At 36.8% G+C, this 25,464-nt stretch overlaps 1 protein-coding gene across 6 annotated transcripts in view; it reads right to left on the bottom strand.

The window, feature by feature from the left end:
- SLAIN2 (SLAIN family member 2) overlaps positions 1-25,464 on the bottom strand; it is a 47,031-nt gene that overhangs the window by 12,960 nt on the left and 8,607 nt on the right. For 3 of the 6 annotated variants that reach the window (XM_089525207.1, XM_089525206.1, XM_089525208.1), the window contains exons 2-7: positions 24,505-24,653; positions 21,230-21,394; positions 17,894-18,055; positions 16,117-16,476; positions 10,830-10,967; positions 3,415-3,492 (exon numbers count right to left, since the gene is read on the bottom strand). In XM_089525207.1, coding sequence (XP_089381333.1) covers positions 3,415-3,492; positions 10,830-10,967; positions 16,117-16,476; positions 17,894-18,055; positions 21,230-21,394; positions 24,505-24,653 — 1,052 coding nt within the window. The remainder of the gene's footprint in view (positions 1-3,414; positions 3,493-10,829; positions 10,968-16,116; positions 16,477-17,893; positions 18,056-21,229; positions 21,395-24,504; positions 24,654-25,464) is intronic. The other 3 variants (XM_089525209.1, XM_089525210.1, XM_089525211.1) reach the window with 3 other exon arrangements.

The following is a 25,464-nucleotide window of genomic DNA, read 5'->3' as shown; positions in this document are numbered from 1 at the left end:
AGTGGAAATTGGATGTGATGTGTGTTGAAATATTCAGGAGATTTTGCAACAACTCTAGGAGACTCAGGTTTGCTGCCAGTGGGTAGGGCAGGAGAACCAGTTACAATTAGAGGATCAAAAAGTATGATTTCTATTCCACACCAAAGGTTATTTATGAAGTCAAGATTCCAAAACTTTTGATAAGCAATATCTAGGGCTTTTAGTTTGGTGGCATGGTTTCTAATAACAAGTTTGTCCACGGGCCTGTCAGTTTGTCCATGGGCCTGTACACATAGGCCAACAGGACCATATTTCCCCCAGCCTGCTGTCATTCTGTCTGTATGATGCAGGCCAAAAGCCTGGTGCCAGAATTGCCAATTCAGTTTTCCTGAATTGGTCCAAAGTGGCTTTAGAGCAGGCCAAAAAGACCTAGTGTTGGCTGCAGACTCTGTGGCAACAGTGGGCACACCACATGGCCCCATTATCTACAGCTGCATCATCTCAGAAGGCCCCTGTTGTGGCTGCTGATGTCGAAAGGGGGCGCCTGACCATGTGAGTGTACTGTAGTTAAATACCTCATTTCTGTTTATGTCTATGGTGCGGGCCTTCTAAGACATGTCAGTTACAGGTAAGAGATGCGCAGTGATGTGAGAATGTATGAACACCCACCTTTCACCATGCCAGTCCAGGGACTGACCCTGGTTAGAACCAGGGGCAGGATACCATGGGCTTGGCCCATGGTATCCTGCCCGTCTGCTCGGGCCCCATGACTACAATTATAGTTCGAGAAATACTATCTTCCTGACTAAGTGGAGAGGTTTTTGGTTGTTTCATCAAGCTTCTAAAATTTAACCTACAATGATTTCAATAATTTGAAATGAACCATTTACATTTGTTGTTTGGTCTGTTTTAAACTGAATTTTATTTATTATTTTTTCTTGGTAAGTTGATTTTTTAAAATACAAAATTAAAATTTGTAATAAATAAATAAATAAATAAATAAATAAAGCAAGCAAGCAAGCAAGGGGTTAAGGAGAATCTTGGTTCTCAGGTTATTGATCCATAACTGCACTGTTTCAATTTGAGGAGATATTTGGTAGGAGAAGAGGTTGCCCTTTTTATTAGAATGCACAGAATAAGCACAGAATAGTTTTTAGCAGATGATAACTGGCCCTATGTTGCATGTAATCATGTAATATGCCTTTGTTGATATTTTAAGATCATGGAAAAAAGAGTTTGTTATCTATCAAGCACAAGCATCTGATAAAATGGAAATCTATACCCATCCATGTGATTTACTGCAGAGTACATTTTACTTTTGAGTGTTTCTGCCAGTATTCTCCAAGACTGTGAATAAAGCTTTGGTCTGTGATTCTAATATTATTGTGGAGAGTATTATCTTTCATCTAAATATAAGATAAACAATAATGTAATAAAATTACCAGCATCTGAAGTAGAAATCATCACGCATGTATTCCCCATGTGGAGGTGGTTAAACAGGTACAATTATAAAGGATACAGCTCAGCTACAGTAGTTCTAAGACTTGTTGCAATAAAGTATTTCATTTTTCTGCCCTCACAGATCCTTCACAGGGACTCGTTCTTGGCTAGACTTTGAGTTTTATGAGAATATTTTATTTTGTTGTTGTGTGCTTTCAATCTTACCAACATGAAATGAGTTCAAGCTTTATACACATCATAAGCTACTTGAATAAGGGGTGTCTGTGAAAATTCCATCATGAGACTACAGATGAAAATAGTTTAGATGTTTTCTAGGTCACTACCAGGACACCTTTCATGGTTCAATGGTGTATCTGGTTTCAGGAAAATTAAATTATTCAAAATGTGTAAAAATCCTGGCCATTGATACTTTGTTCTACAAATTCTTGTAACAGTTGTATTATCTGGATAATACAGCAATGGATAAAAATGTTATCTTACTGGATTTCTAAAGGGGCATAACTGTAGATTCTAACTCCATCTTGTTTCATGCTTTCTCATTTTTAATCCTGAAAATATCCAATTCAATTTCTTGCTTTATAACTCTCCCTCTTCAGACCACAGATCGTGAGATAATATGGCAGGTAAGAACAAACCAGTTTGGAAAAGAAGGAAGTTTGGTTTGAGGAAAGAATGAGACTCTTCCTGAAGCATGAATTTGCTAGTAATTTTGCACTTATGTCTGTACTCATAATTTGGAAAGATGTTACACGCATAATACATACTGTATTTAAAAAATGTTTAAGCTTCAATGTTAAATGTGGAAGAACACTTTGTTCTTGCAAGCATTTGAGAAAAAATACAACTACATGTTAACTGATGTATTATAAATTTGAATAAAAAATATGATATTTCAGATGCATATTTTGTTTAATAATCATCCTAATGAAATAGCTCTATTCTCAAGTAAGTGGACCTATTAGTTTTTGGAAAGTATCTGAGATCTCCAGATATCCTAAAACAGAGCAGACCAAATGGAAATGCTAACTAAGGAAACAACAATCAAAGATTTTATCTAGAAATGGATGGGTATTAAGAAATCTTAGAACTGTACCAAATATGTCTAACTGGTTAATTTCAATACGTGGAGATCTTGTAGCATCTTTGAGACTAACCGAAAGAAAGAAATTGGCAGCATGAGCTTTTGTAGACTTCAGTCTACTTCCTCAGATGCATTTGGTGGGGTGGAAGCCAGGCACAGACATATATATATATCTATATGCCATCGGTATGTGAGGATGTCAATTCAATTTCAATTCAGTTTCAAATAAAGAAGAAGGATAATCATTACATTTTACAGGTCTCTTCAGAATTCAACAAATGAATGTAGCTCAGTACCATACTGACTACTAAAACTATCAAGAGGGTTTACTTCAAGGAAGAGTAACTGATCAGTTCTTGATGCCTTGAAATCATACCCAAATTTTCAAAAATATGTAAGATAGTGAGAGCTCTATTGTTCTGAAGTGAAAATATAAGTAGCATCCACTAGGCATTACTTCAAAACCTAGAAACATGAAAGTTTAGAATAAAAGTAGCTGAAGAATTGTGATGATTGGTTCAGGGCATGATCTATATCTGTTTCTAAAGTAGATTATAAAATGCTAAAATTCAAGTATGATTGGCAAGTTAATTAATTAAGAAGGAATTTTGTATGTGATCCCACAGCAACGTTTTAAATAAATGTTAAGATCAAAAATTGCCACATGTCACTGTTAATCTCCAAAAGAAATGTGAGATATGAAGGAAGACCTCAGTAGTCGTTATTTAGAAAAATGTAGCAATGTTTTATATAGAAGAACCTGTGACATATTTACCATTAAATTCACTTCCTGATAGTCTATAGATTTGTTATTTCAATTGCAGATGTTTAAGCACAAGGGAACAATTTTCTAAGTTTAGCCGGAGCTCAATAAGAAGCTATAAGCTAATTACCTCCTTTGGTAGCTGGAGAAGGAAGTAGCTGTTTGGCTTTGAAGGCAACACGAGGCAATTTTTTCTGCCTTTGCAGAGCTGTTGAAACAAAGACATATTACATCTGTCTAAAGAGAGAAGATAAGGAATGTGAACTACAATTCAAAATTTGCTTTAGGATTTTAGAACTGTATCTGCTTTTGAAGTATCAGGAAGCAAAAAAAGCTAACGAAAAGCAGAAAGTTTTCAAAAGCTGTTATGGCTCCAGCAGAAGTAGCAGAAGCAGTGATGTGTTTCCTTTTAAAGAAGTGATGTTCATTGGACTAAGAAGGATTGCAAAGGGAAGTGTCAAACGTTTTGTAGTACAAAATATGTTAAGTGTTTTAGCAGGAAAAGAGCTTCTGCAGGCCAAAGCCTAGGAAGCCAGAAGTATACACCCCCAGAAGTGAAAACAAACCACCAGCCAAACATGCCACAGCCATATCCATGCAAAGTTCAACTCAAGCACAGCTGTCACATTTAATTCTCAAGACACGTTTCATCAGCTAGTCAACTCTGCAAGGTAGCTCTTTTCTCAAAAGCTAAAGAAAACTGTGTTGCTAAACACAGTTTACAAAACCCATACAATTTTTTTTGTCAAATCATCTACCATTTGAATGTGTCAAGATATCAAATTCAATACTACAGTTTCTTACATAGAATAGGTAGGCTCAAGTTTAAATGACAAAATTAATCTCAAACAAACTACAGTGCAATCTAATGCCTGCCAAAGAGGAAATGAATTAACATCATACCGGTAAATCAAAGGTTAAAGAGCATTAACGATAATTCAACACAGCATGGTTCATTGCATTTATGAGCCTCAGATGAAGTTTCAGTTCTGAATAAGGAATACAGTCCAAAGGCTGAGAGAAATATTTCTAGTACTGTATTGCCTGTGCACACATTACCTTCTAACTGGATTTGTGATAGTATGTGATCATTGCTAACCCAGGTTAAATCACATACTCCAAAAATCACTTCAACAATCCTGATTAAAAACCTTGTTTTTCACATAGGTTTAGCAGTATATTCAGTTTCATTTTAATCTACATTGCCAAGAATCACACAAGCACTAATACTCAAGCAAAAACGAAGCAAGGAAAACATTTCATGCAAAAGTTGAGATACATATGATTTTGATGTCTACGCCTAAAACCTGGATAAAGTTGTTAAAGTCTGGACCATGTTTCTAAAAAAGAATCTGCTCCTTGCTTCCTTGGATATATGTTTATGCCAAGCAATACTGCACTGAGAATTAGAGTAACATCTAGATAAAACTGTAACTTCTATCACAATGACATTTTAGAAACTGCAAAACTATGAATATATACAGAGTAGCTATTATTTGTCCTTGATCTGTCTCCATCTCCCTTCAGCAAGGAAGAGATATAATTATTTGAAAGAAAAATGCAATTATTTCTGGATAAATGGATGTAAACCACTTTTTCTGAAAATGAAGTCCTAATCCTCTATTTGGAAGTAAATCCCACTGAATTTAGTTTTAGGATGTAATACCATACATATTTACACTAGAATAAATCCCACTAACCTCAGTGGAATTTATGTCTGAGTATACATGTATAATACTGCACTGTAAGTTTTCTACCATTAAAAAATTGCTTATCAAAAACCACTGTACTTCTACTGAAAGGAAAAAATATGGATGGCTTGCTTAGTTAAAATATTTAAGCACCTATGCAAAAATAGATCAAAATAATCAGAGTAAACTCTATTGTCAAAGTAACACACAAAATTAACCGTCCATAACCAACTAGAGGAGAGATTGGGAAAGCGCAGCCCATAGACCACAGGTTATTTCCTATCATGCCTGGTCTCATGTCAAGAACTGACCAGGCAGTTGATGTCTATGTCGCTTCCTGGTGACGCAGTGGTTAAATGCCAATACTGCAGCCACTTACTCACAAACCACAAGATTGTGAGTTCAATCCCAGCCAGGGGCTCAGGGTCGACTCAGCCTGGCATCCTTCCGAGGTTGCTAAAATGAGTACTCAGCTTGTTATGGGTTATTAGCTTACACATTGTAAACCACTTAGGAAATGCTTAACTGCACTGATAAGCAGTATAGAAATGTACTTACTATTGCTACTTCCTGTTATAAATCCCTAAAACATGACACAATTGCTCTCCACATCTTTTAACCATTTGGGTATATTTAAAAAAAAATCACATTGGGGTTGGAATGGGGGGGAAAACCCCAGAAACTCCTGGGGGGGCAGTGCAGCCCTCTAACTCCAATGACTGCCCACTCCTGAGATATAATGAATATATACACACAGTAAATTAACCAGCACCTTGTTATACAATTAGTGGTATTACACTGTTTATAATCCTACATTTAGCCACAGTAAGAATAATTTTGCGAAGACAGGCCAAACATCTATTTAGTACTTGCCTCTAATAGTAGCCAGACAGAAACTTTCAAGTAAATTAATTTTAAAAATCAGCATGGCTTAAACAACCATGCTATTCTCACCCCACTCTGGTATTAGTTAAACAGAAATTCATTCCCTGTGCATATGTAAATGCAATTTTAAACTATTATAGATAACCAACTATATAGGCCTAGCCAGCCATATAATATTTTGTCTAATTTTAAAGTAATCTAAGATGCATGCATTGTGAATTCCATAAATTTGCGAGAATATCTCTTTTCTTTCTTTTTACTATTCTTAATACCAAAGCATTTTGTTGGGTAATTTATCTCTTGAGATACAATACATTGTCTTTCACTCTCTCCACACTGTTTTTGCTGTAGTTCCCCAATCATCTTCACCATCCCCTTTCTAGATAAGTGCATCTGTCTGGAAACTGACTGAGCAGATCGACATAAAGTGACTGTATTTGGATTATCAACTCCCATCTTGATAATCCATGACAGGCATGTGTTTTGTGTACCTACAGACAACAGCTTTATCATTATGTTTTAGCTTCTTCTTTTGCATGAGCTGAGCAGCAAAACAAGCCAGGAAGCTACACTTGACCATAGCTTTCTGATATATTCAAACTGAGAACAATGATTAATGGATTCCAAACAAGCCAGGATTTAGAACCAAATTTGAACTATGGTTGGCTACTAAATCCTGACTTGTTTGAAAACTATCTACCATATATTTCCAAGTTTGGACATAACAGAAACATATGGTTAATTGTGGACATAGGGTTTTTTATTTGTTTTGTTTTTTGCTGATTGTGGATTGGCAGGAACTAATAAACAACCAAAGCAGCTATGTGTAATTGCAAGGGGTTTATTCATATGTACCCACTGAACTTGGTCTGCTTTTCAAATATGATTGCACTACAAGCTTATGTGGAACTGCACAGCCTGCATTTTATTTTTAATTATTTCATAATTCCTAACATTGACTTTGTCCTTATAATTTCCACAAACCATTGAGCTTCCTATTCTAAAAACAAAATACGCTTTACTGATAGCTACAGCTGACTGAGATTCCATGAAAACATATAGAAAGTTAGTTTCCTCCCACCTTGAACAACGACTCAAATGGGTAGGCATAATTTGTAAAATTGGCTATGCCACTGCATCCAGATAAGTAATAACCAATGAAACATCATTGGTTCCAGAACAGAAGCCTGCTGACTACTTTTCAATCCTTTTGTAAGAACTGATTTTATGGGTAAGTTGTATATTATAATTAGCAACTCAAAAAATTTCACATCTGCAGGCCAGAAATTTGGCACATGAAGCTTAAGACATTGCAGACAAATGGCACTCTCCTATGGCAACACTGCTACCACAAACAGTGGGACCTCTTTATCCACGGATTCTTTATCCACAGATTCAAGCACTCATGGCTTGTAAATATTCTGAAAAAGTATGAATTCCAAATAGCAAACCTTGATTTTGCCATTTTATATATGGGACAAGTTTTTTCTATGCTATTTAAAGCATTCATGGATTCTGTTACTCACACGAGGTGGATGGGTCCTGGAACCAAATCCCAAGGGCCCACTATCTTGGATCTATAATAAGTTGGTTGAACATGTTATTGTTCACATTTACCTACTAGGTTAATCATTAGATTAAGAGTTTTTTCATTATCAATTTTGATTTGATAGTGTATTCTACAACTTGGGCTCCCTGATACTCAACAATTTAAAGTGAATTTTCAGAACAACTGTTGTTATTGTGTGCCCTCAAGTCGTTTCTGACTTACGGCACCTAAGATGAACCTAATATGGGGTTTTCTTGGCATGTTTCTTCAGAGGGGGGTTGCCATTGCCATTCTCTGAGGGTGAGAGAGTGTGAATTGCCCAAGGTCACCCTGTGGGTTTACATAGCTGAGCCAGGATTCAAACCCTGGTCTACAGAATCATCATCCAACAATATACAAAATAAACAAAGTCCAACAGAAAATATTTCCAATTTTTCATTCATTGAAACAAACTCCATTTGTACTCTAATGGAAGAATGAACATCGTTTCTATTTGTCCTCCCATTCCAGGAAATTATAAAACAACATGACATTATTACTTCTAGATTGGTAGTATTCCATAAGAGGAAATGTGGAAGGGAAAAAAAAAACAGGCAGAATTTGCTACCTAACTTGTGATGCATTTTCGTTTAAGGAAAAATTTAAGGAGAAATTATTACCATATCACGTCTGATAAAGCTTTGGTCACTCACATATAACAACTTCCAATGGCATCAATGCGGAATGTGTAACCCTTCAGATGTTGCTGGACTACAACTCCACTAATCTTTCACTGTGGACTCTGCTTGCTGGGGTGATGGAAACTGCAATCAAATTTCATCTAGAGGACCACATATCCCCAGGATAAAGAGCGGATTTTTATGGTTTAGGGTTGATGAGTCCAGAGCCAACTTGCAAACTGGACAATGGGTAAAGTAATGCCCATATTTGCTGTGCACACTGTGTTTGGGTAATAACTGTGAAATGTCTCACTTAGTATGCTTGGCAGAAGGGTAGCAGAAGATCTGATTGCAAAAGAAGGAGAGATGGGTCTTTTTTTCTCTGAGCCAATGTTGGGAGGTTGAGCATCCATGCAATAAGATATGTTCCTTCACCTCTGATCAGTTATCTTTCTGAACTGCCAATATATCTCTTGAAAATGCATTGGAACTGCAAAGCAGGAGTCTTGAAAAAATTATTTCCAATTCAGTGGCAGTAAAACATTAAGTAATTTTGAAAACAATATTGTAGGACACATATAGGAAGGAGCAAAAGTAACTGGGTTCAGAGAATATTGAAACAGATTTCCTTGCTCCATTTTTGCAGCTGGCCAATGCTGAGTCAGTGAACTACTGCTATGTTGAAGACAAGATAGCCTAGGAGTGCCAGAAATACATTCAGGATATCATCTGGTTACTGACACAGGAGCTGGGGATACCATCAAATCAAAACTGAACATTTTTTTTTACAATTCCTTTACTTTCCTGACTAGTTTGACAAACCATAGTTGAAACACATTATAGTTCCAATATTTTGTATTAATGCCACTGACTCTATAGAACTTTACAGAAAAATGAAACTGAAAATGACATTTCTGAATATACAGCTCTACCGTTTGGAAAGTATTGACACTTGTACATGTTTGCTAATTATATTAATTTAAACTACACTAATAGATTTCCAATGTGTTTTATTACTAGTTGTACATGTTAGGTTACCACAGCCTTTCAAACTTTATTGAGTGAGCAAAAGGCAAAACTGGTCAGAAATCAAAGCAACCTTCCCAATTTGACTCATGCAAAGCAGCAGCCTGAGGAAAGAATAGGAAGATCACTACAAAAGTACAGCAGGATTTTAAAAAAGAAAAACCACCAGACCCAAAAAGATTGAAATACATATATAGGGAAAGTTAAAATGGGTGGATTTCTATACATAAATCTTTGCAACATTCACTAGGAGTCAATTTACATGTCATATTAAATATGCAATTTAGCCTAACATGCATTTTAAAACTTCAAACAACAGCTATTGGGACCTCACAGACAATGGTAGGTGGGAAGGGGGAGCTCAAATTTGCCCATTCTTCAATTATGACTAAAATCCTTTCATGGTAGTAATGTTTGCTTGCTTCAGGGAGTTATTTTAGTCAGTGCTCTGGTGAAAAGTTTAACTTCCTCCAACAATCCCGCATGGTCTCTGTCATAGGCCTCTTAACAATTACTATTTGCAGCTGGAAGATGAAGCCTACAATATTTAGCCATTGATATTTTATCTAGTTTGGACCTAAGCGTTTAAGAAATTATTTAGTGCACTTCCATTCCCCTCTAAATTTTAAAGAATTCTTAGTCCTAAACTGTACTGACATCTTTAAAACATAGAAATTATGACCAGGATTTGAGAAGTCAGATCTTCTTTTTTATAATATCCCCTCTAAATAGTATCTTAAAGAGGTTTGTTCTTTGGCAAGATGGATATTTACATGCTTATGCAAGTTTTTTTTTAGTTCTTACCATGCTTAGCATGTTCAATATTAGCATGTATGCAGTATTACCTGTAGGGATTATAATTTGCAATTTGGAAAAGGAGTGCCAATTCTGATCTCTCATTTTTTCCTGCTGTGAAAATTTTAAATGTGCAAACTTTTTACATAAAATATTGTTTTAATTTTTATTACCTCTCATTCAGATTACAAACTTTTAGTTATAAAGAATGTGACCTCTCTCTCTCTCTCTCACTTTCTGTCTCTCAGGACTAATTAAATTCCAGTTGTAATTACTGAAAAGTGATACTAAACACATGAAATTCCAATTTCTTTTGCTTTGACTTTCTAATCTGGCTTTCAATTCGACAGATATTTTAAAGAGTTAAAGCTGATATCTCAATTTTCAACTTTCTTATCTCATCAGAGGATTTCCCAGAGTTCAGAAAGATTCTGTCTGTCTTCATATTCTTCTCAACAGTTAATATAAACAATGAAATTAGCACTGTGACATAATTGCAAAATATGGAAATGCAGTGTTAGCACACTTTTCACTATTGTACTAAGGCATGTGAAGATGTACAATTGCACACTTCAAAGATGAAGAATGCTGTATGACAAGGAAACAGGATGAAATTGATATTAAAAATGACTTATACCTACTTAGTAAACCTGGCGTTTAAAGAATTATTAAGAAATAAATTGATGGAGAAAAAAAAACTCATTTAAGTATATGTCATGATGTCCAGACAGTAAGAATATTTCTGTAACACAGACTTCATAATTATGTACTGTTTTCAGAAATAAATTCAATTACTCGATATATATATATATGGTCTGGCCAAGTTAGCATTATCCCCATGAAATGTGTAATCCCTTTACCATGAAACTGTAAACACACAGCTTTCATTTTCAGCCAACTTTCAAAGCAGTGTTTACAGAATCACTGTAAAGATACTTACTGGATGAAGGCTGAGGTTGAATACGAGGTATTCCTCCATTTGGCACTTGAAAGTTTGAGTCACTTCTACTGTTTTTCACAGACTCAACTTGGATGTTAGATGTCCTGGACAGGTTTGGAAGACTACGTCTTAGTTTTTCTGTATTAAAGAAAGATAAGAACACCACAACATACCAACTGATGCAGGAAACTGAACTGTTATACCAACCATGATAATCTGAAGCCCAAAAGACCTGAGGGAAAAAAAGAGTTTGCTACAAACCTGCACAATACAAATTTTTATCTAACAAAAACTCCATTTGAGACATTCTAAATGTTTCTTTGAAATGTGTCTATGGAGAGAGACTTGTACTGTCTTTCATCCAGAGATAAACTAATCTTAATTTTTGTTATCTAGTATGAAAAATTAGGACCTAGGAAACAAAATAATAAGATAGTCTGGTCTCTCAAAATAACTGTGGTTATGGTCTAAGGAAGTGCAAGTAGCTATCTGTATTCACTATTTGCATGGAATAGCTGTACATACAGCTGGAAAACAATGCTTCCAAATCATGCCAAAAGAGTCCTAAGCGCATGCACACTGAATATGCATAGACAAGGGCCTACCTTTATAACCTTCTTGCCTACAATCAAATTTTCACTTATCATAGTTATGTCAGGAAAACAGGACTTATATGAAGTAGAAACAGACAAAAAATGTCCAATGACTTCAAGGAAGCCCTCCTGAAGATGATGTTCAACGTATAAATATGCAATCATATGGTTTCAAAAACCATGGCCTTAAAATTAATAATATACATTAGCAGCAACACTAGCACAAACATCTACCCCACTAAAGACACTAAAATCCAACATCCCCCACAAAATGATAGCTAAATCCTTACTGAACATCTACTAGCTCAATAAAGTCCTTTCAGGAAAACACGTGAGTCCTCACGGCTCTTTTAGAGGCTTGCAGTAGTGAGGCCAGATATATTATTGCCATTTAATATATTTTTGGATGTCTTCTCTTTAAAAAGGCTGAAGATACCTTACAGTTAAGTATGCAACTGTAATGTATTTTAATATATTATGCCTCAGTATATAGTATATAACATCCCTCCTGAATTAACAAGATAAAAATAACCAATTAACCTAAGGCCAATCTCATCCATATTAAATGCCTGGCAATAGAGAAATATTCAGCTCAACTGGCTTAGCATTTCATAAGTATGGGGCCATTGCTGAAAATGCCCTCTCCTTCATAACTGCAAATGGAGCTGTTCTTACTGAGAATAATAACCAGTCATCAACTCTGAAGGACTCAAATTCCACAGAATGTTTTATTAGAACAAAATACTTGAACACAAGTGCCTACAAGAAGACACAGAATTCAGCAACTTCCTTTAATAAAACAAAATAAACTAAATCCAATTTCACCTCCAGTTAAGAGTACCCCATTGAAATGATCAGGACTTGTGAACACTAGTATAAATCCCATCTTCACTGATTCTACTCTAGTTAGAGGTAAAACTGGATGTGACCGCATAGCCTGAGTCCCCATTGGGTTAAGTAGTACAAAGCACAGCACTGCTTCCTCAAGATTAGCAGCTGCCATCAGTTGAATTATCTCACTTAATAAAAGCTCAGATACATATTTTCTTACATTTATCAGACTTGCAAATGAAGGAGCCAAGTTTCCTTGACTGCTATTGACATAGGTCTAAACATTCAAGAAGACTGATTTTCTTCAAATATGTTAAACAAATTTTCACATATCACGATGCACAGATTTTGCATCTACTGCATTGTCTTTTGATTTGAGTGATTTTCTTGTGGTTGTTGGTATGTCTCTGTCTTTCAGGGCAGCGCAAAAGAAAACAAAAGGAAAAGTTCAAAGTAAGAAAAATAATGTAAGCAAGGTGCAGGAGCTGAGCGGGACTGTTCAAAGAAGCATGGTTCATTCTATTCAAGAAAATATGCCAGGGTTTTATTTCAGAACCTAAAAACATGTATGTAACATGCATGCACACATAAAATTTATTCTTGTCATGAACCTCTTACTCCATGCAGCTGTACTATGACTACAGAAAGGACTGTGACAGGAATCATACCCACATAAAAGCTCTGGTCCTTTAAGCTACTTGTGTACTATTAGCAGGGGCAGGGGCATATCTTTATGGAAATACTAGAATCTTTACAGCCCAATACCAGAACCAGCAGCTGTCAGCCTTTTCTTTAGTTTCCACCTAGTATAGAAAGAAGATGAGGTCTTGGGCCTCTCACATCCTACAAAGTGTTTTCTTTTTTAAAATCTTATCTAGTTCCAGACATATTGACACTACTTGAATCAATGATTTAAAATGAAGCTGCAACAATTCTTTCATTTGTGCTATGTGCACATACTATCAAATCTGCCTGGGAAAAAGAGACAACAGAATCTACTGTTAAATTTTCAAGCCATTTCCAAAGAAGTTATTGTATTTTCTTTCCTTTTAACTAGCTGCTTACTCCTGGTGCATGGGTATATGAGCATGCAAGGAAGCTTGAGATACACTAGCAGAGTTTTAAAAGAAATCACAGGATGTGTTTGTTTTCAGCAACTTTTTTTTTTTTTTTTGGCTACCACAGGACTGGAAAGAGCCAAAAGTGAAACAATCACATGCTCTGATGCCCTTTGTAGAAAATAAATAACACTACCACTCCTCTTCTATGAAACAGACTTGGTCTTGTAGTCCAACGCTCATGCCGCTACTCATTTTTTCATCCCAGTTTCCTTTCTTGTTCCCTTTTTCACCCACCCCAGGAACTTTTTTTCTAGTGGCATGATATTAAGTCAGTGGCAAGCAGAACATCTGAGAAGGGTGGCAGAAAGTGCAGTGCAGGTGGATGAAGAAGCATGACAGCGCAGAAGAGGGGAGAGAAATTTTACCTGTAGATCCTGGAGGTAAACCATTTTCCACTCAATATCGGTGAGTGGATTGAAAAGAATAGGCACAATCTATGAAGGAGAAAGTTACTAAGGTGCCAGGATCAAAATTTCATACTTCTACAAACTTGGCTTACTCTGGAAAATGTACATTCTTTACTACAGGCCTGCTATCAGAGGAGTGTCCATAACATTCTATGAAATTATCCCATTCTAGATTTAGAGCATGTACAGGAGTTAAGAGACTTAACCGGTGCCTATTGTCTCATAAAGAGATACAGAAAGGGCAATATCTGTTAAAGAGGTGCAGAAAATAAAATAAAATTTGTATTTTGAACAATATTCCACATAACTTCACCTTCAAGCCTTTTGAGGAAAAAAAGAAGAAGGCATCCTCTAAATATAGTCCACATTTTATAACCACTGACTCAAACAATCTTTAATTTCACATACAAAAAAGAACTAACCAACCAATGGATGGCATGGACAAGTGGTGCAGTGAAGACTGCTATTCTACCCTACCCATTTTCATCAGATTTTAGTTCTTTAGACAATACCCTGCACAAGTGTAGCTTATAAGCATGCAATTCAGGTATGTCAACATTAGCTGGGACTTACTGAACTGAAAGCACTGGAACAAGGAATTCAAGGAAGCAAATGGGAACATGAGAAATTTAAGGACTTGAGTAAATGTTGCCAACTGTACCCACCTTTACTATATGACACTTTTGAACCTACCCCATTCTGCAAAGCAAGATTAGCAATGCAAGATATTTGAAAGCATGCATCAAGAGGTCTAAGCAGGTGAAGCATTGAGGAGGAACAGGAACATCCAACAACAACAGAGGAACAACAGTGCCAAACAATGTTTGTGGACTCTCCTAATATAGTCTCAATTTTCATATGTTCTCCATAATATGTGAGATGTCACATTTTTAGTGGTTACCATGCAAAAGTTAGTTTTACATACCTCATTAAACACCATACAAAATGATAAAACCCTTTAAATGAAAATGTTTGGGGAACATACATACAGGTTATTTTTTATTCTGTAATGAACTCATGATTTTTGAAATGCACAGACAGTTCTAACTTCAATATTTACTCTACTATGAACTTGAGAAAAACTTTTAAAACAAAATCTAGTTATGAGGCTTCACTTGATTTGTATGTGTGTGTGTGTGATCTTATTACTGTTATTTACAAATCAAAACCATGTTCCCACACAATGACCCAGATTCAGTGACTGAATACCTGGGAAAGGGCCTTTTCAGTCATAATGTCAGCCCTGTGGAAATGCCTCCCCAGGAAAAGCTGCCTGGTCTCACACATTGCCTCATTATGTCCAGTTAAAAACACATTTTGGACAACCATTCGAGGTTACCCAGTTTAGTTTTACTGAGGCCCATAAACTTTAGTGTTAGTATGTATCTGCTATTTTTGCTTGTTTTTGACTTTTGACACTGTTTTGCTTTATTACTGTATGTCCAGCCAATATTTCATGTATTTTTAATATGGTGTTCTGTATTTTGTTCCAATTTATGTTTTCTTCTGTTTTGTTATCAGCATATTGATTTTTTCCTCAAAAGGAAAAGCAGAACAGAAATTATATATAAATAAATGTAATTAAATATTCATTATAAATGTATAACTCAGTGTATCATGTAACCTTTATCTTCCTATATATATATATATATATACTGAAAGAGCATTCAACCCAGCTAAACAGCATGCCAGAGCATTACTTAATGGGCATCACTGTTGTGTGACAACAGTTTTCATTGGCAATTCTATTCCCAACAATTAATGAGCAAAAATTAGGAAAAAAGTATATATTATTCCTCTTTTTACCACGCTAGCCTTGAAACTCTTTTAGTGAATATTTTGCCAATAGTACTATGTACCACTAGAGTAGTTTGACTATGCAACTGTAGCAAAATTATTGAAAATATTATATAAAATCATATTCAGGCTAAGTGTATAAGGTATATTTGAAACATAAAATTAATTTCATGTTTAGAATTGGGTCCCATTTCCAAGATCATTAAGTAGATGCAAATATTCCAAAATCCAAAATAAATCTGAAATCCGAAATGCTTCTGGTCTCAAGCTGTTGAGATAAGGAATACTCAACCTGTAATCTACATTTCCTTAAATCCAAATTAGCTCAACTGCTTTCTCAGCATATTGATTTCTAACCATCCTAATGAATAGTGAAGATGCTTATTCTACTTTTTCTTGTGTGTTTCTCAGGAAATCAGCAGTAATGGCATACTATGCAGCTGGTTTTAAATACAACTTAGTGAGCAACATACTAACTTGGAGCACACTATTATCATTTTAATGCTCAACGTACAAAATTTGAGATGAAATCTTTTACCTTCATTTTTGACACTGCTCGTCTGTAAATCAGTGGGATGGCCCTGAAGTGAAAGACGAGGCTGCTGTAAACGGCTAATCATAGGCTGGGGTGATACTCTACTGTACTCTATTCCTCTGGCAGGAGATCGAGATCTAGGAGAATTCCGTGGAGACTGCTTTGGTGAAGGCCTTGGTGAATTGCGTGGGGATGGAGAGAACCGGTTAACAGCTGGGTGCACTGCATGATGACAGCTGTCATCTTCATCCTCTAAGCTCTGTGCATCAAGTTCCTGGTCACTAAATGTACCTCGTCTCATAGAACTGCATGAAGAACCAGAGCTACGTCGGGAAGCAGTAGCAGCATATTCCTGCCGGAGACCTAAAAGTAGTAAGAATATGGTTAAATGTTCAGTTTTGTTTGAAATTCTGATTGCATCTGATTCACACTAAATTAATATAAACATGGATTTCAGAGAAGGATTTTTCAACTAGAATCCCCTCCATACCTTGGAAATGTCATTTAATCTGAGGGGAAGAGGAGGTAGGCCAATACCATCAGGCCTCCCCTAAAAGAACTGAGCCCTTCCCAGAAGGCATCTGACTCTATCCTGGCCTCTGAGGGGAAGAGAAGGTAGCCCCAATGCCATCAGGCCTCCCCAGTGCCATCAGTCCTATCCTTAAGAAACAGAGCCCTCCCTCCAGTCCCTGATCCCCTTCCCCACAACCATTCCCTTCTCCTTTTGTGTCATGTCTTCTTAGATTGTAAATCTGAGGGCAGGGAACCGTCTAATTAAAAGATTGTATGTACAGTGCTGTGTAAATTTACAGCGCTATATAAATAAAGCTTAATAATAATAATAATAACAACAACAACAACAACAACTTAGAACTAAAGACAAATAGAGAGGGGGCACCATATCAGTAGGGTAGCCATCCACAAACTTGAGTGTCCACAAATCACCCCACCCCATTATCATCAGTGAAGTGGCTGTACCAATGTGACCACAAACACATTGCTGCCCATTGACTATAACAGGGTTTCAGCATGCCTGCTTTTTCTCATCTGCTGGGGTGGGAGGGGGGGGGGGGGGCAGAACCAGACTGTAAATCATCTGGATTTGCAACCTCTCCTCTTTGAAAATGCCTCTACAGCTCAAAGAAAAGACCTAATACAAGCTTGATGTTATTTTGAGCAAAAGGAAAGAAAATGCCATCTCAAACTATCAACATTCCCAATCCACTACATTTCGGAAGAAATATAGATCAACATATCAATACAATTTTGTTGTAAAGTATTCATATGAAAAGCTGGGGGGACTGTTCCTTGCAACACTTCCTAAGAACACAGTGGGAACACTGAAGACAGGCAGAGAGAGACATCACCTGCAGTGTAACAGTTTTATGCCACATCATATAAATGAAATTTGCAGGATGGAGAATTTAATACTTGCATCTAAGACCTGAAGTGCTAATTCTTATTTTCAACATATCTTCCACATCTCTGCAACACCATGTCATCTATACCTCTCCTTTCTTGCTTACTTTTGTTTTCTAATTCTGCCTTCCTACCCATTTCACTTGGCTTAATGGCTTCTCAGGTCATGGCATTCTCCTCTGTTAGGCCTCTCAAGTCTTCCATTGCTCCACACATTAGAAAAAGCAAGCCCATCACTTTCTATATTACTACACAGGTTTTCCCCCCTGTATTTAATCTCCATAGTTTAACAAGAAGGATTAATTTTTCAAAGACAATGGCCTTGAAACAGTGTTTGCCTTTAGCTGTGAAAAACACTTACTTTCCTCTTGCATTCGAGCTAAAATTTGAACATCTGTTAAGTCATTCAGTTTGTAATTTGATCCAATTGAATCTTCGTCCATTTCTGAAGCACTTAATTCACTATCAATTGAAGACTGTGGACTTAGTGGAGGATTTCTATCTGCTGAACTTTTGAAATGACCTATAAGAAGAGGAAGACAGAAAAAAGCTAGTCAGACATCTATTACTTTACCTGTGCAAATAATTTAATATGGGGAAAGAGAACGGATGTCAGACTAGCTGACACAGAAACTTACTTTCCTTTAGTTCAAGTGCAGATCAATTTACAGTCTGTCAGATATCAGTAACCTTGATTAGTGCACATGAAAGAAGTTTTAACTCTCATCAAAAACCCAAAAGTAACTGGGATGTAACACTGGAACATTTAACTTGTTCTTGAGGATGCACATTTCAGAGTCATCAATTCTTTTTAGAATTATTCTGCTCAGATCTCAAAAACAAAACTTACACACAAAACTATGCCCCCACAAGCTAAAAGAAAAATTGTAGACAGCAGGTATCAATGACCTCAATATAAAACATTAACAACCACTTTATAGATTACTTTTACTGTCTCTAGTTGGTGTAGAAGGACAAAAGTTTGAATATGCCAAGATTCATAGGATGGCTCACTTCAACCAGAGTTACTTGCTTCAAAAGATTATTGCAACAATAATGCAAGACAATAACTATACAGTACTTTGGATTTCAAAGAGCTACAAAAATTATAGAAAACTTGTTCACAGTGTCTTAAATTGTATAGAACAACATTCATAATGTTAGTCACACTAATTTTCAAACTATGAAATTATCTGCAACATTTTTTTTAAAAAAAAGACTAGATCTCCAGTCTAATCTGTGGCAGCAGTTATGGTGAGCAAGCATAATTAATTTGCCTTCAGGTTCACTTACAGCATGAGAATGTATGACCATGGATGTTTTGTCCATTTTAGCTGCATCAAATGAAAAGTTGGGACGATGCTTACAAGAATCTGACAGCACTGCAAAAAACACTGCAGTTGGTCACTGCCAGCAGCTTCCCCAATGGCATGAACAGGAAAAGTGTAGCCTATAGGCAATATCCCATCCAAATCTGTTTTTGTTGCCTCAGGAGCCTTCATGGTCCCACAAACAGGGTGTACATGAAATGGTTTTGCCCACAAATGGTTGAGAATACCAAGCCTCTGGGTAGTACAGACCATTTTGTCACATTTTCTTTTCTTTTTTAAAAATGATTTTATTAGGAATTTTAAAATATATTAAGAATTACAAAGGAGGAGGAGGAGGAAGAAAAGAGAAAGAAGAAGATAAAGTGACTTCTAATATTTCTTTCGGAAGTTATACATATATACAGACATTCATACCTCTCTCACTGAAACTAGAAAATATTCACTTCTTTCAATACCTTAGTCTTTCTAATCATAAGCTAATTCCTTCTAATCATTTTGCCAAATTATCCAGTCGTGGGGGGCACTGCCCACCTTTTTAGGTTACTAGAGGCCTCCTTCAGCCATTCTTCAATGTAGGAAAAGATCACATTTCTTGTTATGGTCCTTTTCTGTTTTGAAGAAAGGCGTGCATAGGCTGAAAGCTAGCTTCCAGAGAAAAGTGAGAAGGTTTCAGAATGTGGTGAAATGGCCTGGAGACCACTACTAGGGTGTCCTGGGCAGGGTCACCAGATATCATAACCACAAAGGAGGACAAGTCACCACAAAATATAGGACATTCAAGGAAAATGTTAGACATTATAACATAAATGCTAAAAATGCTAATCTAAATATAAATTCATCTCATATGGTTTATTTACAACTATATTACAAACACTGTATTTCATTAAGTACTCAACTGTATTTGTCTGATAAACTTATCTTCATCAAAATGCCTTACTGGCTTGCAATATACTTATAGAACAATTGTTTAAAATTGTACTTTGCTAGCAACAAACACTTGACCAAGTCTACATTTAAACTATTCCTTTCATTTGTCCATTGTGCTGAAATTAAGGGGGGGGGGGGGGAATTTCAATATCTGCATTGTGTCCTGAATCATCCAATAGCATAACACATTGGTTGTGCTTTTCCCCTCCAAGAAACAAATGTACCCCAAGCTCTGGGGGAAGCCTTGTCTGCTGCTGCTGCTCCTAGGGAAAGAGGATGTTAAGAAGGATCCACCTTATCCCCTTATTTGCAGTGAGTACAGGCTGCCAAGTTGATGCGTTTCTTGAAGGGGACCAACAAACTTTACTCAATGGGCGTCTTGGTCATTCTCAAAATGGAGGGCATTCTTCCTGCATAGAAGGTTGAAATGTAGAACATGTCCTGAAAAATCAGGACATATATTTATCCTGGTCTGGGGTCACTACTGACTACAATTGGCAAAAACTTATTCTCTCTCCAATTTTTGGAGTATATGCAGTCCTTCAGTGACCCAAGAGGGTGGAACTAGCAGCTGTGCACCTGATTCTGTGTGATGAATTAATGACACATCTTCTAAAATAAGTATGCAGTGTGGAGGTTGCAGCTGCAACTACCACTATGATTAATTCTGGCTGCAGACAGATACTTCTATCATGAAATGTAGGAAAAGTTTATAGGCACATTGCAGACAATGGTGTGTCAGCAGCTACAGTGTAGCACTTCACAATTATCAACTTGCTTTTAAAAAAATTATTGTCCTGTTTTTTTGTGGTTTTTTCAGACTATGTGGCCATGTTCTAGAAGAGCTTATTCCTGACAGTTCGCCGGCATCTGTGGCTTGCATCTTAAGAGAATCCTAGCATGTAAGTGAATGGGGTATGTTTACACACACACGCACGCACACACACACACACTGTGTGATGACTCTAGATTGGGAGAAGTGATTTATATGTTAGTGTTCGGTTGTTGAATGGCAAGGCCTCAGGATGGGAAGATATTCATGGAGGATTTGTGTCTGCTTAATTAATGGTCTGTTGTCTGCTGGGATCCTGGGTGGTTTTCATTTGTATTTTGCTGGGTCTTAATTTTGGTCTTATTGTCCTTATTTTGGTCCTATTGTCCTTCTATTATTTATGCTATCCACTAGCACTATCTGCCCAGTTACAGTCTTTAGGCTCTACTCTATTAATTGGATCCAAACATAATTTAGTTTACTATCAAAGGGAAAATATACTGATTTCACTAATAGGAAAAATGCATTATACGTAGCTATACAAATATGCAAATAATTTTTCTCTCTGAACAGCCTTGTCAAGATACAAGTCTTGTAAGAAATCAAATCATTCATAGTTATGTTCTTTTTTCATGCTTATCACTTGCAACTTAAGATCTGATCTTACCTGAGTTGCCAGGAAGTATGAGCTGTTTTACTAAAGGAGGCTTCACTGGTGTGGAAGAAGGAGAGTTGAAGCTACTGTTGTAGGGGCTGCCTGCATTTGAACTACAGGAGTTTGCATAATTGACCGTGCTGAATGGATTGTTATAGAGGCTATGTCTCTTGAGGGCTATGTTTAAAAAGAAGAAAAATTAATTCAAACATTGTTTACTTAAAATCAGACTTTAACTTTATGGCATTTAATCACATGTATTCCTTTAATGAAGAACTCTGGACTGTCCAGAATTTATAATCATCTATGTATCGGAAGATCAGAAGGTTGGTAGTTTGAAGCCCGAGTGTTGCATGATGAAGTAAGCTCCTGTCACTAATCCCAGCTTCTGCCAACCTAGCTGTTTGAAAACATGCAAATACAAGTAGATAAATAGGTACCACTTTGGTGGGAAGGTAACAGCGTTCGATGCAGTCATGCTGGCCACATGACCGTCAGAGCAGTCCCTGGACAATGCTGGCTCTTCAGCTTAGTAACAGAGATGAGCAGTGCCCTCTACAGTCAGTTACAACTAGAAATGCATGTCAAGGGACTACCTTTACCCTTAACTTTTTTATTTCCTCTTATGCTACGGGGTTTTCTTGTTCCTAATTGGTATTTGCATGATTCTATAGATTTTATGAAATCTGAAGAACTAGAAAGAATGAGAAAAGAAATGAAAGAACTAGAAAATATTCTAAAATGCAAAGATATACAACTCAGCACAAAAGTTAGAATCCTACAAGCCACTGTATTTCCTATTACCATTTATGGATATGAGATAGGAAAAAAATCAAATTCATTTGAGATGTGGTGCTGGAGAAGAGTGCTGAGGATATCATGGACAGCCAAAAAGACAAATGGGTCCTCTACCAAATCAAACCAGAGATCTCCCTGGAAGGCTGTCATCCTTCAGGCATATCATGAGAAGGGAGGACTCACTGGAAAAAACAATAATGCTAGGAAAAGTGGAGGGAAGGAGAGAGAGAAAGGCCACACACTCGATGAATGAACTCTATTAAGGAGGTCACGGGTATGAGTTTGTAGGAGTTGAGCATTGCAGTGGAGGACAGGGGTATTGGAGATGTCTCATCCACAGGGTTGCCATAGGCCGAGATCAAGTTGAGGGCAGTCAACAGCAATCAAAAGTAGATCTAATTTTTTGCTTACTGGAAGCCCAAATGTACAGAGCATTACAGAAAAATAATGACTTCAGTAAACATTTGTATAATTTGGAGTACATGTGAGAATTATGTGCAGAGAAGATGCAATGAAAGTGGAGAAACACAGCCAAGGGGAAAAGTATCTTTGACCATCTCAAGACTGGCAGCACTACTACAACCCACTCACAGCCACCAAATGTATTCTAAGCTCTCCCATTTCACCTCACTAGCTCATTAGCTTTTGATTGACTCAAGAAGACATTGCATCATGATTGACTCCTGTTTCTACAGGGTCTAATTTATATTCTTTATCAGTGTTTAATTCAAACACATATTGTTTCAGAAGCTTTGGTTCCACTGAAATTGATGTTCTTCCTCAGTGGGTATAAGGTTGAGGTACAGAATATACCACTCACAGAAACAAAGCTAAAACTTATGCTTTACATCTCTTCATCACCTTAGTACAGCTCACAATACCATACGGTTATACCTCTAGCACTAAATCATAGCAGAAAAGATGTGTTCTACTGAAGAAAACAACAGATAATGGAATGGACCCTACTCAGTAAATTATGGAAGGGGCTCAATACAACGACATCTCTCAGCTCTCCGGACTCACAATTTGTGGATTTAGTGAAGGGAGTCCCTATCCATTTAGATTCATTTGAAGAAGCCTGCTTCTACTTGCATAAACCCTCAGCTAGACATGCAAAGGAGTCTTGTCGTGATCTGCAGTCAACTATCTTCCAAAGGTTTCAAAGGTAAGAAAATCAAAGGTGAGAACCTATGTCATGCCAATCGTCACCAATGCAGTACAATGTCAAGACAGACCAAAATGATGTACCATGTGCCCACACCTTACTTGGGAGCACTATATGTGGCTTTCAGCTTACGCTGAAGCCGTGTGGCAAAAGGGAGAATGCCATGTGTGCGTGTGGCACAAACACACAGCTATCCAATGGGGCTCGAGCATACGCGCTTTTTGCCTTACACGGGGGAGGGGGGGTCCAGAACAGATCTCCCATGTAAGGAAAGGGCCCATTGTATGCCAGTTTCCATCCAGTGAATTTATATGATATCAACAGACTGAAGGCCATGCATTGCTTCTGCAACCAGAAACATCCATGTATGAAACTCTCTCTCGCTCTCTCTCTTTTTCTGTCTCTCTGCCCTAGCTTAGTCATGCTCTGAGTTCAACCTATCCTCAGCTCAGTGAAACAAAAGTAATAAAAAGTAGTGAGCTTAGTGCTTCAAATATGATTAGTTATGGCATTAAAGAAAAAAGCAATTAAATTTCACAAAGTGGACAAGACCTAAGAGGTTAGAGGTAATGAGAAAGTGAGTACCTCATAAGGAAAGAAGGGCTTAGCATAATAATGTAAACTCTTGTGAGTTCTCATCTCAAACAAATTTTATACTTATAGTTAATATGGACATTTAGCTTTCTATCTTTAGCTTTCTTACTATCTAAAAATCTATTGTGAAAAACTGGTAAAGTAACAGCAGCCTTCAGAGTGTTGTTTAAAATTACTGAAACACCTAACTCTGATGAGACCACAGGTTCTCTCTAATTCCATCATTTTTTTCTTTTAAATTTCTGTTCCTGATTACATATCTGGACATAAGATATTAGCTCATCTTCTCTAATATAGTCTATTTCAGTACCTTACCTTGCCTAAATGAGAACAATTTTTATTAAAAAGTTATGACTGAGTATTACTTCAAAGAGCATGAACAGAGATTAATCTATGTGGGCAGCTGCCTCGCCTGTGTACTTCTGGTTGACTAAAAAGAACACTGACATCACAGTCATATGTTACACCATTCCATTTGCTACACAGAGATTTGTTTACTATGAAATTATGCTTCCTCAGGACTATCCCATAGAACTTCCATTCCAAAATCTTAGTTACAATTTAGAGATGCAATATGTATAATACATAGTTAAGCACTTACATTCCCCAGATTTTTAATATTCATGCTGAAGTAGACTGGATTGAAAATTACCTAGTAACTATTTTTTTTTCAAAATTAAACTTTGCTTTTGTATAATATATGAACGTAAACATTGACTCGCATACTCACCTGACATTGTCTGTTCAAGCCTGTGAATCAATGACTTTTTGGCACATTCAATATCTGGTGTTGGGTAATCCAGTATTTGTCTGCACCAAACTAGAGGACTAATGGATTTTTGCACTGGAGTCGCTTTCTTCTTTGGTGATGTGTACAGCCTAGTGGAAACCAAAACATGCCAATATCAGAGGCAGATATATAAAAAATTAGAACCTTGAAGCAGAAGTTGTATTTTTCATTAAGAACAGAGCACAGCTCATGACATGTTATCCTATGTTCTCCTCATTTTTGTTGAAAATAAGTTAGCAGCTGGATATCAAAGAATAGGTTCATTCAAACTACAGTTGGCCCTGTATACCCATTGATTTTGCACCCACAAATGCCACATCAATGTCTACATTAGACCCTTATAGTTTGAGCCAAGCTAGGTGCTACGCCACAGTTGTCTGTAACATTATCTTGATACTTCTCCCTTGTACTATACACCTTGAAAAAGAGCATGAAAAGGCTATGGTAAATAAAAGAGTACTTAATCCTTCCTTTGTCAATTATTTTTCTCCTGAAATCTCTGCCTTGCAGGCTACAGGTCCTACATCTAGCTTCCAGAACCCCCTTTTTGAGGTAATTGTACAGCTGAAGCCAAGAAGACAAGAAAAGACTGTGGGATGAGTAAGTTTCTGACAGAAAAGGCTAGTGAGGGTAAAGATCAGTTTGGCACCAGTCCCCATGTAGAACTTTTCTGTGCTCCAAATCACCTTTGAAGGTGAAGATTCCTTCATGATATGGAATGGAAAAAAATATCTGGCTAATGTTACTCAGAGCTGCATATAACATTTGGCTTGTTATTAAGATAATGAAAATATGTACAGTACAGTGCATGTCTATTTAAAGGTTATTCCCACTATCTCAAGTATACTCTTTGGTAGATGTATTTAGGATTCCAAGTTAAATATGAAATGTGGGGGGAAA

Source organism: Sceloporus occidentalis, unplaced genomic scaffold, assembly GCF_023333645.1.
Source record: "Sceloporus occidentalis isolate IW3139 unplaced genomic scaffold, rSceOcc1.0.p SCAF_5, whole genome shotgun sequence".
Taxonomy (NCBI): domain Eukaryota; kingdom Metazoa; phylum Chordata; class Lepidosauria; order Squamata; family Phrynosomatidae; genus Sceloporus; species Sceloporus occidentalis.
The sequence above is the reverse complement of the archived record's forward strand: the minus strand, read 5'-3'. Positions and strand labels throughout refer to the sequence as shown.